This window comes from Colobus angolensis, unplaced genomic scaffold (genome assembly GCF_000951035.1).
Source record: "Colobus angolensis palliatus isolate OR3802 unplaced genomic scaffold, Cang.pa_1.0 Scaffold183, whole genome shotgun sequence".
NCBI classification, from domain to species: domain Eukaryota; kingdom Metazoa; phylum Chordata; class Mammalia; order Primates; family Cercopithecidae; genus Colobus; species Colobus angolensis.
This window is the reverse complement of record NW_012114966.1, coordinates 723,330-738,210: the sequence shown is the minus strand read 5'-3', so window position 1 is coordinate 738,210 and position 14,881 is coordinate 723,330. Positions and strand designations below refer to the sequence as shown.

The 14,881-nt window shown below is 43.8% G+C and overlaps 3 protein-coding genes across 3 annotated transcripts in view; all 3 read right to left on the bottom strand.

Moving 5' to 3' along the window:
- LOC105510146 (protocadherin Fat 4-like) overlaps positions 1-2,466 on the bottom strand; it is a gene marked incomplete at its 3' end in the record, with an annotated part of 15,271 nt that extends 12,805 nt beyond the window's left edge. Inside the window, exon 1 of the mRNA XM_011939778.1 lies at positions 8-2,466. Coding sequence (XP_011795168.1) covers positions 8-2,279 — 2,272 coding nt within the window. The remainder of the gene's footprint in view (positions 1-7) is intronic.
- Positions 2,467-6,413: 3,947 nt separating this feature from the next.
- Positions 6,414-14,366, bottom strand: PCDHB10 (protocadherin beta 10). The gene is made up of 2 exons (XM_011939679.1): positions 14,202-14,366; positions 6,414-9,799 (listed from the first exon to the last, which is right to left on the bottom strand). Exon 2 carries the CDS (start codon positions 9,493-9,495, stop codon positions 7,099-7,101), a length of 2,397 nt encoding a protein of 798 aa, XP_011795069.1. The 5' UTR covers positions 9,496-9,799; positions 14,202-14,366; the 3' UTR covers positions 6,414-7,098.
- Positions 10,591-14,408, bottom strand: PCDHB16 (protocadherin beta 16). The gene has a single exon (XM_011939680.1). It carries the CDS (start codon positions 14,234-14,236, stop codon positions 11,906-11,908), a length of 2,331 nt encoding a protein of 776 aa, XP_011795070.1. The 5' UTR covers positions 14,237-14,408; the 3' UTR covers positions 10,591-11,905.
- Between the last annotated feature and the right edge of the window lie 473 nt (positions 14,409-14,881).

Sequence of the window (14,881 nt, the reverse complement as noted above, 5' to 3'; positions counted from 1 at the left end):
CTGGAGCCTCCTGTCAGACACACCTCATACTGGTAGCTCTGGGATAGGGTGCCGGTGCCGCTCACGTCCACCAGATGCCCTGGAAAGGGGCCCTCGGGCACCAAACAGCGACCCACCGAGGCCGCCCTGCTCCGCCTGCACAGCCGCACAGCCACGAACAGGAGCACGGACAAGAGGAACAGGGACGACACCGAGGCCAACGCCACCACCAGGTAGACGGTGAGCGATTCCGTCTGGGCCTGGGCCGGGGCCGCCTCTGGGAGAGGCAGATAGGGCTGGGAGAAGCCATCCACCAGGAGCACTTGCAACGTGGCCGTGACTGAGCGCGGAGGCTCGCCATTGTCCTTGACCAGCACCACCAGCCTGTGCTTGGCCGCGTCACGCTCGCTCAGCAGCCTGGCGGTGCGCACCTCGCCATTGTGCGCCCACACACCGAACAGCCCGGGCTCCGTGGCCTTGAGCAGCTGGTACGACAGCCAGGCGTTCTGGCCCGAGTCGCCGTCCACCGCCACTACCTTGGTCACCAGGTACCCCGGCTCGGCCGCCCGGGGCACCAGCTCGGTGCAGGGCGCAGAGCCATTCTGCAGCGGGTACAGCACGAAGGGCGAGTTGTCGTTGGTGTCCAGCACCAGCACGCGCACCAGTGCCTCGCTGCTCAGCGCGGGGGAGCCGCGGTCTGCGGCGCCCACGTGGAACTCGAAGGCCTGCAGGGCCTCGTAGTCCAGCGACCGGAGGGCGAACAGGTGGCCGTTGTCTGTGTTGATGGAGACCAGGGAGGCGAGGGGCAGGTGCGGGTCCTGGGGTGGCAGCAGTGAGTAGGTGACCTGGGCGTTGGTGCCTGAGTCTCTGTCTGTGGCGCTGACGCTGCCGATGTGCAGGGCGGGGCTGTTGTTCTCGCGGACGAACAGGGTGTAGGAGGTTTGGGTGAAGGTGGGGGCATTGTCATTGATGTCGGAGACTAACACAGTTGTGTTGTACTCGGTTTTCAGCCTGGGAATCCCCAAGTCGGTGACGGTGATGGTGATATTGTACTCGGCTGTGCTCTCTCTGTCCAGTGGTCTCTCTGTTTCCAAGGTGTAATAGTTCTCAACTGAAGATTTTAGCACGAATGGGAGGTCTTCCGGAATGGAACAAACAATTCTTCCGTTGTCCCCAGAGTCTATATCTTGGATACTAAAAACCATAACCACGGTTTCTGGCGTATTTTCTGGGATTGGACTGGTAATTGATGACACAGTGATTTCAGGAGCATTGTCATTTACATCCGTCACCTGAATTCTGACTGTAGATTTTCCAAAAAGTCCTCCCCCATCTGTGGCTTGAATGATTATTGAGTATGATTCAATCGTTTCAAAATCCAAAGGTGCTGTTAAAGTAATGTCTCCAGACTTTTGATTAATTTCAAATGTCTTGCGAATATCTTCTGAAGCATGGGATAAAGTATAGCATATTTCACCATTTGTTCCAGAGTCTAAATCCCAAGCTGAGGCAGTCAAAACCAGCAAGCCAAGGATGCTATTCTCTGGAATCTTCACCTCATAAAAAGCCTGCTCAAATTCAGGGGAGTTGTCATTAATGTCCACAACCACCACTTTGACCAAGGCAGTTCCAGACCTGGGAGGGGACCCGCCATCCAGAGCAGTGAGGATGAAACTGAGCTCCGGGCGCTCTTCATAATCCAGTGCCCTGTCCAGAACTAACTCGGGGTATTTCCTGTTGTCTGGATTGACTCTCATTTTTATGTGAAAATGAGAGTTGGGGCTTATTGTGTAGGTTTTTACAGCATTGATTCCTACATCTAAATCCTTCGCACTTTCTAGTAAGAACACAGCACCAACAGGACTATTCTCTGGGATTTCTAGGAGCATTTGTTTTTCCAAGAAGATAGGAGAGTGATCATTTATATCCCTGACCTCAAGTTCAATTTGTAAAAACTGCGTGGGGTTTTTCATTAACACCTGGAAATGTAGCACACAAGGCTGCATGGAACCGCAGAGCTCCTCCCTGTCTAGTGTTTCACTTAAGAGCAAATCCCCAGTGTTTATGTCCAGCTGCAAACGCTGTTTCTTATCATTAGAGACCACCTGAGCCCCCCGTAAGGACAGTTCTCTCACCTTTAGCCCCAGGTCCTTTGCCAGATTGCCTACAAAACTCCCGCTCTGCATTTCCTCTGCCACGGAAAAGCTCCCAGGTTCAGAGCCCACCTGAGACATTCCCAGCAAAACAAAGAGAGGCAGGACTTGCCTTATCTGCTGAGTACGTGCTCTTCCGTTCTCCATAGCTCCTTTCTTGTAGGCTTCTTGAAGAATGGCTTCAGTACTGGGGAACGTGTCTCTGACTTGTCCACCAAATCCTCTATGGTCTAAGAATTTTAACCCTGTTGAATGGCTTCTAAGTCACCCTCTTGAAGGCTTGTTCTTTCTGTCTTCTGCTTCTCTGTGTGCACTGGTTATCAGTGTTCACAACGCCATCCAGTCAATTTACTTTTCACGATGTTATCCTGCAGCGCCACCAAGTGTCTCCATAGATTTTCACAGTTTGGTGAAAGCTACCTAAATTCCATTCACTTATATGTCCTCTGGAAACAAACATTGTTTTATTCATTGTGTTCAAGTGATTACAAATATATTGCACCTTCTATAATAATTATTTCATGTTCTCTTTAGTTTGATATGCTGTTAATACTCATCTTAAAGCATTTACCTTTCCCTACTCTCCACACAGCCAAACATGCTTAGTTGTGGTGAATACAGAAATACAAGATGTGATTCCTGGATCCCAGTGGTTTGTAATCTTTCTGAGAAGATTGGAAACATAAAACATCAATAATATTATCAAGCTGTACAAAATTCTATCACTACTTGACTTTCCTTAGGTGGTAATGAAAAGGCAAAGTATACATGGGTCATTTTAGAAGTCCTCTCATATTTGATATGAAACTGGATTAACCATGAGATGGGACATACTTTGATAGTTATGATAGCACAAGAAGGCATTCATTTAGATTTCCTTGGTAACAAAGAATTGTGAACTGCTAGAAAGTAAAGTAAGATATTGGGAGTAGAACACATTATGAGAATCCTTGATTTAGTTCCTGCTTCTCAAAAAATAGTAAGTGCACAGTATGTTAGTTTCATTTAAAGCAGGCTTATTTCTGATACTGGCCTCCCTCAGTTTCCCAAGATTTATTCCAGCAACAATTATGGCTATCTGCTTTGTTTTTCAGCTCAAGAAGCTGAAGAGATTTTCTTCCTCAATAATAGAACAAAATCTTAGCCTTCATTCTGATTAGCCCAATTGAGAGCACTTCAGCCTGTTACTGAAGAAGTCAGTGTCTCAAGATGTATAGGATTAAAGGTAGAGATTATAGTCCTAGAATCTAAAGACTCCATTTTTGGCCCTTTGTTTTAATCCAGTCAGAAATTGCCCCTTAAACCTGAGGTGGTTTCAGTCCTAGCCGAAATGCATGGCTCCTACATAATGAGGGAGATGGTTGGAATAGGTGCTTGGAACCTGCCAATGGTATCTACTATTAGACATCTCAAAATACTCTCAAGAATGTAGGACATCTAAGAAGTCTGCAGTTTAAAAAAATGCTAATTTCAAATTACATTCACAAAAATGTGAACTAGACACATGGTTGAAAAATTATCAGTGCAGAAGAGTAGAAATTAAATAGTATGTGAATTGACTATACAATTATTCTTTCTTCTTCTCAACCCCCTCTAAAATGACAGAAAAATAACAAAAGATATGAACTCACAAAGACTAAGAATACATAAGTGAATACACAAATTATCTGATGATAGGAAGCAGGTGAAAGAACAATTGACAACAGTTCCAAGAAATGTCTAAAATAAAGTTCCTGCATTGGAGATACTAAAAATAAACTACTGGGTTTTCCCTACATAATCCTAGTATGTACCAGACTTGGAGGAACCAGGTGTATAAGAAGGCTGAAGTGAAGTAAAGGCTTTAAAAAGAATTTATTAGTTGAAAGTATGTATACTGGAGAGTTGAATTCTGTGGTCTTTTCGCCGTCATACGGAGACAAGAAAATAACTGAGAGCCAGAGAATGAAAAGCTTATACTCTGGAGAAATTAGATTACATTCTGGAGAAATTATACTATCTCCAGTCTTGGAAACCTCAGGCAGAGCTGTGTGAAAGTAGGAGGTATGAAATTAAAGATAAGGAGATTAGGCAAAACACTGCCTTCTGTATAGTGAGACTCCTAGCCATGATACTCTCAGATTGTAGGACACAAGATATATGCCTGATGTCTTCTCCATCAAACCCCAGAACATTGAATATTGTAGAATTCTATCCCGGGGAATATGAAAGGTGCAGATAAAGACTTACATGTACTGATATGTGGGGGTTTCCCAAGGTAGCAGCTCTATCCTATCTTGGTTACATTAGAGTGAAGCCCTGTCATCAATACTCATGAAGGGTTGACTGTCAGCATTTGCTGTGTCATCATTCATATATATAACAAGATAGCCAAAGATCACAAGACTTTTGAGAAAATACCTACAACATGAAATAGAAAGACCAAAACTGTAATACTACCGCCACACACAAAAAGCAACAGGAGGCAATAGATATAATTCAGAAAACAAAAGAAAGTCTTTTAAAATGTCTGATTAATATCCCTAGAGAAACAAAATGTAATAAGAGCTAACACTTATTGACTTATTCTAAGTTCATTATTCTAGTGCCTCATATGTATTTACCTAGTTAATGTTAACAATAACCCTATCAAGTACATATTCATATCTGGAAGACAAAGAATAGCTTAGGGCTTAAGTGCCCCTTACTAGCTATATAGCCTTAGGCAAATTCTTCCCTTTGATTCACTTGCAAGTTTAAAATAGGTATAATAATAACTCTTACTATATAATGCATTTTTAAAGAATAAATAGATTAATTATAGGTGAAATAAGATTTACATTTGCAAATTTGTAATATGTCATGAAAAACCAAAAGAGCTCTTAAAAATAAATATTTGTTATCCAAAAAGAAAAACTTAAATATGAAGATTAGATGATTACATGAATTGTCTAATAAGTAGAACAAGAGATGGAAAAGAAGAAAAAAATTATAATTTAGAGTCTCAGAAAATCAATGCAGGAGGTGCAATATTTAATGAGATTCTGGTTAAAGTGAGACTGCAGAAAATTCAATGGATAAACTATTACTAAAACATAACAAGAAAATTTCTCAGAACTTACAGTGAGAGTCTATATGTTAACAGGGTATGCCTACATGGCCAGATTAATAAATAAAATGCCTATATTAAGGTCTTTTCAGAATACCATGAAAAAGTTTTTCAGGGCTTCCAGGGAAGGAGGTAAGAGAGAAGGAACAAAGAGAGGTGGAATCAAAATCAAGTCAGTCTTTTGAAAAGGAACTCGACATGCAATGAGTAAAAGAAACAGCTTCAGCTTTCAAAATCTGAGGGAAAATTATTTTCAAACTAGAATTTTATACCCAGTCAAACTATCAAGCAAATGAAAACAAACAAAAAAGATGTCTTCGCAATGTAAGGAGACAATTTTTAAAAATCTCTTCTGCATTCATTTATATGAAGGCCTTGAGAGATGTGTGCCAGCTGAATAAGAGAGTAAACTAAGAAAGAAGAGTATACTGGACCTTGTAAAAGGAGACTCATGAAGGAAAGTACTGAAGGGAAAAAGTCCCAGGGTAACAGTCTATAGATGAACCAGTCTAAATGAAACAGAGGAAATTCAAGTTGAAAGAGCTCCTGAAAATAAATGTCATTGACAGAGTATCTTAAAAATTGGAATATTTTTAAGAAGAAAATACATTGAAATGAAAGATATGGAAAAAAGCAATAGAAGTACATAGAAAATAATGCAAGTATGAAATAACAATTATGAACTCTAGGAACCATACTTTTCAAGTAAGGAAATGTAATTATAGTACAGTACACAAATACATATTCTGAAGCACACAGCAATATAGATACTAACTACTAATTTAACTAAGAAACTGTGGCATCTATATTGGGAGAATAGGAGAAAAACAATTTGCAGTGTTTGTATGTGTTTGCTAGTTTGGAAATAAGGAAGCTAAATGCTTTTCTATTATAGAAAGAAATGGTTCAAATACAAAACAGTATCAAGATATAGTATTATAAACATATTATTTATAAATATTGAGATCAATTCAAGAAGAAACCATACTGTGGTAAGGGACTGGTAGAACAGCTAATTTAGAAAATTATAAAATGTTCGTTGTATATAGTATATATTTAACACATAGTAATACAAAAAACTAATGAAACTTGTTTTTCGTTCTAACCTTTAGCTCCTCTTGATTATTAAAAATTTGGTATTTAAAATAAATATGCAACATATAAATGAATATCTCCAGCAATCTCAAACACGAATTTCAAAATGTTTTATTTGTATTCATTTTCATGCAGATTGTAATTATATTTCAATTATAAGGCATAGTCTGTTTTATACATCAGCAAAAGTTAACATAAGAAAATATTGGCCAAGTGAAAGTAGCATGCTTAAACATAAAATAATAAGTATATAAACTAAGGGTATTATTGATGTTCAATATTGCTCACAATATGCTTTGTTTCATTTTGTCAAGAGCATAGTAGTAGAGAAATATTTCTTTTTAAATACATGATTTAGAAATAAATGACATGGTTTTCAAACACGAATATATAGAATGTTAGAATGAGTTTGGAAATGTAGATATGCCTTCTTAAATAGAGCAAGTACACTATAGACAGAAACGATTAGAATCATGGGATGCATGCTCTGAAATGAATCAAAACCTCAGATTTTTGTGATGAGATGTAATAGTAATTAATTCTTTGGGCAGTTGGAAAGAATTAAAATCTTAACACTATCATTTAGAAAAAAATACTAATTACATTAAACCTAGTTGTTATTAATGCAAAAAAAAAGACATGAAACATTGTAAAATCACAGGGATATACTACTGGAAAATAATGCTTGAAGTTGCATAATAACTTAAATTTGAGATTTAAAAGTAAACTAATGGAAACATGGCTATGCAACACACCGAAAGTACATGAAACTAAAAACAGACTTTACTGAATATTAAATCCAAAGCTATTTCGGAAGGTGGAATTTTGTTCACCTTTCCTCCCAGGGCCCTGTGTCTGAATATCTGAAATAATTGGTTTCAAGAACTTGAACTCACTGGTTCCGGGGCCTCCCGTCAGACACACCTCATACTGGTAGCTCTGGGATAGGGTCCCAGCGCCGCTCATGTCCACCAGATGCCCTGGAAAGGGGCCCTCGGGCACAGAGCAGCGATCCACAGAGGCCGCCCTGCTCCTCCTGCACAGCCGCACCGCCACGAACAAGAGCACTGAAAAGAGGAACAGCGACGACACCGAGGCCAGCGCCACCACCAGGTAGACGGTGAGAGAGTCGGCCTCCACCTGGGCCGGCGCCGCCTCTGGGAGCGGCAGGTAGGGCTGGGAGAAGCCGTCCACCAGGAGCACGTGTAGCGTGGTGGTGGCTGAGCGCGGAGGCTCGCCATTGTCCTTGACCAGCACCACCAGCCTGTGCTTGGCCGCGTCGCGCTCGCTCAGCAGCCTGGCGGTACGAACCTCGCCATTGTGCGCCCACACACCGAACAGCCCGGGCTCCGTGGCCCTGAGCAGCTGGTACGACAGCCAGGCATTCTGGCCCGAGTCGCCGTCCACCGCCACCACCTTGGTCACCAGGTAGCCCGGTTCGGCCGCCCGGGGCACCAGCTCGGTGCAGGGCGCGGAGCCATTCTGCAGCGGGTACAGCACGAAGGGCGAGTTGTCGTTGGCGTCCAGCACCAGCACGCGCACCAGCGCCTCGCTGCTCAGCGCGGGGGAGCCGCGGTCTGCGGCGCCCACGTGGAACTCGAAGGCCTGCAGGGCTTCGTAGTCCAGAGACCTGAGGGCGAACAGGTGGCCATTGTCCGCGTTGATGGAGACCAGGGAGGCGACGGCCTGGTGCGGGTCCTGGGGCGGCAGCAGCGAGTAGGTGACCTGGGCGTTGGTGCCTGAGTCTCTGTCTGTGGCGCTGACGCTGCCGATGTGCAAGGCGGGGCTGTTGTTCTCGTGGACGAACAGGGTGTAGAAGGTTTGGGTGAAGGCGGGGGCGTTGTCATTGACGTCGGAGACCAGCACGGTTATGTTGTGCTCGGTTTTCAGCCTGGGTGTCCCCAAGTCAGTGACGGTGATAGTGATGTTGTACGCAGCTCTGCTCTCTCTGTCCAGCGCACCTTCTGTCATTAGGATGTAAAAATTCTCCACAGAAGGTTTTAGTAGGAATGGCAGATTCTCTTGAATGTAGCAAACCATCTTTCCATTTTCTCCAGAGTCTCTGTCATTAATCTTAAAAACAGCCAGTACCGTCTCAGGAGAATTCTCAGCAACAGAGTTGGAAAGTGATGATATGATGAGTTCAGGGGCATTGTCATTGGTGTCCAATACTTCCACCAAAACCCTACATATTGCAGAAAGGCCTCCACCGTCCATTGCCTGTATATTTATTTCGTAAGAATTTACTAACTCATAATCAAGCAATTCTCTGAGAAAGATTTCCCCAGAAAAAGGATTGATTTGAAAGGTTGTTCGAATATTTTCTGAGGCATCAAAAAATGAATAGGATACTTCTGCGTTAACTCCAGAGTCTATATCTTCTGCCGATACCTTAAAAATAAGGAACCCAATGGGGCTGTTTTCTGGAGCCTGGGTCTCATACAGAGCCTGGGCAAACTGTGGGGCATTGTCATTGACGTCCAAGACCACAATGCCTATAGTGGAGGTCCCAGACCTGGGTGGAGACCCACCATCCAGCGCTGTGAGGGTCAAGCTGAACTCTCCCTGCTCCTCCCGATCCAGTGCTTTGTCCAACACTAGCTCTGGATATATCATGCCTTCATCACTGCCACCAATTTTAACATGGAAAAAAGAGTTGGGGCTGATCGTGTAGTTTTGGATACCGTTGGGTCCTCCATCTGGATCCTGTGCTCTTTCTAGTCGAAATACTGTCCCTTCAGCAGTATTTTCTGATATTTTTAAGACTGTTTCTTTGTCCTGAAACACTGGCGAGTGATCGTTTATATCCCTGACTCTCAGCTCAACCCGGTAAATCTGAAAGGGATCATCCATTAAAATTTGGAAATACAGCATACAGGGCTCTTTAGGGCCACACAGCTTCTCTCGGTCCAGTTTCTCATTTGTGAGCAAATTCCCAGTGTGTGAATCCAGGAGCAGGTATTGTTTGTTACCATCGGAAACCACCCTTGTTCCCCTTGCAACCAGCTCCCCCTCTGGTAGTCCCAGATCCTTTGCCAGATTGACCACAAAGGATCCTCTGTCTGTTTCCTCAGTCACCGAATAACGTCCAAACCCAGAACCTGCCAAGGACACTCCCCAAAAGAGAAAAAGAAACAGGACTTGCCTTTGTCTTGGGAAGCTGAACCCCCTGGCCTCCATAGCTGCTTCTTTCCTCAATGTCAGTCTCAATCACACTGCCCCAGCACAAATAGCAATCGCAAACCCAGACTTATGTGTAGCAGAGATCTAGGGTTTTTAATTTTTCCTTTCCTAATCGGGGGCTCGTCAGCTTTTCTTCTCAGCCCATCTGTCTCGATCTTTCCTTTTTGTCAAGGACTTCCGTAGCATTCTGGTCAATTTTGTTCCTCCATCTCTTTAGGCTGCAGCGCCACCTTGTGGCTTCCAATACAGTCAAATGGCTGTGCCCAATTTTTGTGTTTGTCTTTATAAAAATTCTTCATTGCTTCATGAGAAAAGTTAAAAATTGAACAGTTGAAAAAATGTTTCTAGTAGTAGCCCTGTTCAATTCTGTGTTAGATTTAGCTGTGTACTAGGCCTTTCGCCTCTGACACAACTCTTATGCAAACAAAGGGAAAATTATGGGTGCCTCCTGGAACCACCAAAATAATCGAGTTCACTTTCTCCAAAACTTTGGGCATAGGAACACCAAAAATTAACAACAACAAAAAACGTGTTTCACATCTTCTTCAACAAATTTCTTCAAGATCTCATTACATTGCCTAACTAGAATCACTGCTCTGTAGTCCAGAACCAAGCATTTAGGCTGTCTCTCCACTGTGCTTCTCTAAAACTTATGCATACAACTATGCTTACTCTATAAATATTATTGCTTTATGTTTCAGGCCAATTTGCCCCCTCATCAATGTGTGAACTACTTGAGAACAACTATGTCTTAGTCATCTTCGGTTGGCAAATTAGCCACTCACTAAATGCTTGCTGTATTAAGGCATGCATAAATAAACTCTAGTAAGACATGAAGCAATATTCAGTGCCTTTCGAACTCTGCTAATTGAAAATTATTTTCTTTAATTTCTTCATACTTTGCAATTTTTTTTCTTATATTAGCTTTAAAATAACTTGCAGAGTTAAAGAAGGGACTGGCCTTTATTTTCAGGTCCCTTTTAATGGAAATCTAGTAGGCCCTAATTTCTCTGAACCAAATAAGGGGAGGTAAAGAACAGATCAGACTAACACTTATCCTAACACTATTGAAAGTGAGAACAAATTATTAAATCTGACTCACACAGAATTTTATTCAAAGGGCTAGTATCTAGAAAGAAGCTCAAATTTTCACATAGTAAGTAAGAAATACAGATTAAACATAGGGATGTTTTACAGAGAAAGGGCTAGATACCATCAATATATACTATGATGAATATACAAGCCAAACCATATAAATGTCTCGTTGATAAGTTCCCTTTTTTCCAACTTAATGAGACTGAGTTGTTAGCCATTAAAAATATAACAGGGACCTCCGACTTTTTAAGTCAGAAATAGAAACAAAAAATTATTAAATATTTTTACATAATACCTTTGCCTTTTGGCTACAAACACAAACACATTTACGCATACTCAATGTCTTACAATGGCTTCTCTTTTTATTTTTAGATAAGGCTGGTTAAAGATTTCTCACATCACAATAGGAATATTATATTTTATTTAGGTTGATATCAATACAGGGGAAATGGAACATTTTTTAAAAAGGTAACTTTACAAGACTCCATCTCAAAGAAAAACCATAAAACTTTGGATGGGCACATTGGCTCATGCCTGTAATCCCAGAATTTTGGGAGGCTGAGGAAGGAGGATGGCTTGAGCCCAGGAGTTCAAGGTCAGCCTGGGCAACCTGGCCAAATCCCATCTCTGCAAAAGACTAGCCAGGCATGGTGGCACACACCTGTAGTCCAAGCTACTTGGGAGGCTAAGGTGGGAGGATCCCTTGAGCCCAGGAGGCAGAGATTGCAGTGAGTCAGGATTGTGCCACTGAACTCCAGCCTAGGTGACAGAGTAAGACCATGTCTCAGGAAAGAAGGAAGGAAGGAAGGAAGGAACTTTAAAAAGTATTATAATGAAAATTTAGCTTGAACCCAACAAGAATACCAATTTTGAAAGGAAAATAGACAAAAGAAATGTAAAATAGGAAATATGCCTAATACATGCAACAGGTTATTTTAATATTTGAGGTTCTAGGAAACTGAGAACTAACATGAAAAATGGAGCAAAATTGAATAGGAAGTAAATAAAATATAAAGACGGAAAATTTTTAAATTATATCAATTTTGAAGATAAAGTCTATTTTGTTAATTGGGATTCCATATGCAACACCTCTTTGGGGTAAATATAAAGAAAAGGGAAACTGAAATTAACAGTATAATTTGAACTAACAATCAGAGAAAAATAACACCTTATTGGTGGTGGTGAGCAAGAACAATTTAATCAACAAGACAATCATAAGAAGTTAAATAATTTATCAAATGGGTTCCTGTCAAGAATTAAACCCAAAGCTATTGTGAAGGGTGGAATAGTAATCTATTTCTTTCCCAGTGCCCTAAGGAGGGAAGTTGGGGATAATCGGATTCAGGAACTTGAACTCATTTGCTTCTGAGCCTCCTGTCAGACACACTTCGTACTGGTAGCTCTGAGATAGGGTCCCGGTGCCGCTCACGTCCACCAGATACCCTGGAAAGGGGCCCTCGGGCACTGAGCAGCGACCCACTGAGGCTGCCCTGCTCCTCCTGCACAGTCTCACTGCTACGAACAGGAGCACCGAGAAGAGGAAGAGCGACGACACCGAGGCCAACGCCACCACCAGGTAGACCGTGAGCCAGTCGCTCTGGGCCTGGGCGGGGGCCGCCTCCGGGAGCGGCAGGTAGGGCTGGGAGAAGCCGTCCACCAGGAGCACGTGCAGCGTGGCGGTGGCTGAGCGCGGAGGCTCGCCATTGTCCTTGACCAGCACCACCAGCCTGTGCTTGGTCGCGTCGCGCTCGCTCAGCAGCCTGGAGGTGCGCACCTCGCCATTGTGCGCCCACACACCGAACAGCCCGGGCTCCGTGGCCTTGAGCAGCTGGTACGACAGCCAGGCGTTCTGGCCCGAGTCACCGTCCACCGCCACCACCTTGGTCACCAGGTAACCTGGCTCGGCCGCCCGGGGCACGAGCTCGGTGCAGGGCGCGGAGCCGTTCTGCAGCGGGTACAGCACGAAGGGCGAGTTGTCGTTGGCGTCCAGCACCAGCACGCGCACCAGTGCCTCGCTGCTCAGCGCCGGGGAGCCGCGGTCTGCGGCGCCCACCAGGAACTCGAACCCTTGCAGGGCCTCGTAGTCCAGCGACCTGAGGGCGAACAGGTGGCCGTTGTCCGCGTTGATGGAGACTAGGGAGGAGAGGGTCAGGTGCGGGTCCTGGGGCGGCAGTAGGAAGTAGGTGACCTGGGCGTTGGTGCCTGAGTCTCTGTCTGTGGCGCTGACACTGCCGATGTGTAGGGCAGGGCTGTTGTTTTCGCGGACGAAGAGGGTGTAGGAGGTTTGGGTGAAAGCGGGGGCGTTATCATTGACATCTGATATCTGCACTGTTATGTTGTGCTCCGTTTTCAGTCTTGGAGTCCCCATATCTGTGACGGTGAGGGTAATATTATATTCAGCTCTTGCTTCTCTGTCGAGTGCTCTGTCTGTTACCAAGGTGTAAAAGTTCTTGACTGAAGGTTTTAGAAGGAAGGGAAGGTCTTCCTGGATGGAGGAAATCGTCTTCCCATTGTTTCCGGAGTCAGGATCTGAAACGCTGAAAACAGCAACTACAATCTCAGGCGAGTTCTCTGGGATGGGGCTGGTGAGTGCAGAAATGGTCACCTGTGGGGGATTGTCATTCACGTCCACCACCTGCAGGAGAAGAGTGCACTTTCCTGAAAGACCTCCTCCATCTGTGGCTTTGATGTGCACTTCATAAGACGTAACCGCTTCGAAATCTACTTGTTTTCTCAGTCGAATTTCCCCTGTCATAGCATTTACCTCCAACGTTTTACTAATATCCTCTGAAGGCTGAAAGAGTGAGTATGATATTTTTCCGTTGGCTCCGCTGTCTAAATCCCTGGCGGAGACAGTGGCAACCAGGGAGCCAAGGGCGCTGTTCTCTGGAATCCGCACTTTGTAGATGGGCTGCTCAAACTCAGGGGCGTTATCATTGATGTCCACCACTTCAATGCGGACCTGAGCAGTTCCAGATCGCGGTGGAGAGCCGCCATCCAGCGCTGTCAGGGTTAATCTTAGTTGAGGCTCCTCCTCCCGATCCAGCTCTTTATCCAACACTAGCTCAGGGTATTTCCTGCCATCATTGCGTTCTTTGGTTAGAACCCCAAAATGGGAATTTGGGCTGATTTTATAGTTTTGAACATTATTGCTTCCTACGTCCAAGTCCAAAGCATGATACAGAGGGAACTCAGTTCCTAGAGGACTGTTTTCCGGTATTTTTAGAATCATTTCCTTTTCAGTGAATATGGGAGAATGGTCATTTATATCTATCACCCTCAGTTCAGCCTGAAATATTTCTAAAGGTTTTTCCATTAACACTTGGAAATGTAGTATGCAAGGCTCAGTGGGACCGCATAGCTCCTCTCGATCTAGCTTCTCATTTACGAGCAAATCCCCAGTTTGAACCTTGAGCTGCAAATGCTGTTTGTTCCCCTGGGAAATGATCCTGGCCCTGCGGGTGGACATCTCTGTCAACCCCAACCCCAGGTCTTTTTCTAGATTTGCCACAAAAGAGCCTCTCCCCGTTTCTTCCACTACGGAATAGGACCCCAACTCGGCGCCAGCCCCACACAAGCTCAGCAAAACAAAGAAAACAAGGACTTGCCTTTGTCTCCGACTGTGCATCCATCCAATCTCCATTGCTTTTTCTTGAAAAGTTGGTTCACAGAGGCTTCTTGTATCCCCAGGATCCTAGTAGCACGGTTTTGCAGTCCAGAATGTCAGAACCAAGCAGCCCAGTGGGGTCTTAAAGAGGTTTCACATTCGAGTTTGCTCTGGCCCCGCTATTCTTTTGCTTCCAGGCTTTGGGAAACGGTTTGCTGGATCCTAGAGCTGCGCGGGCTATTCTATTTTCCATCATCTTAACCTGCAGCGCCACCACGCGTTCTCACTGAGTCGTATTTTCTAGTTTGAAATTGGCGGCAAAATTATTTTAAACGTACTGAATAAGCTATGCAATACGAAACGCTGAGTCCTATTTTCATGTGTCTTTTGTGTGTACAGATGGAGCGCTGTGATGTTGTTGTACAGGGAGGAGTACAAGGAGCAAACAGTCACATGTTATTGACTATTTAATGCTGTTGGGTTGTTAATGATTAAATAAAATGTTTAAATCGAAATTAACATTTAAGTTGAGAAGAAATGCACACTTAGGAGCATAATGTTTCTCTCCTTTTGAATCATCCAGCCCAAAATATCATGAGCAAAATGTTTCTGAAGTGACATGGGAACAATTTCACAACCACATATTTGTCATTCTACGTATTACAGGCATTATACATGGAA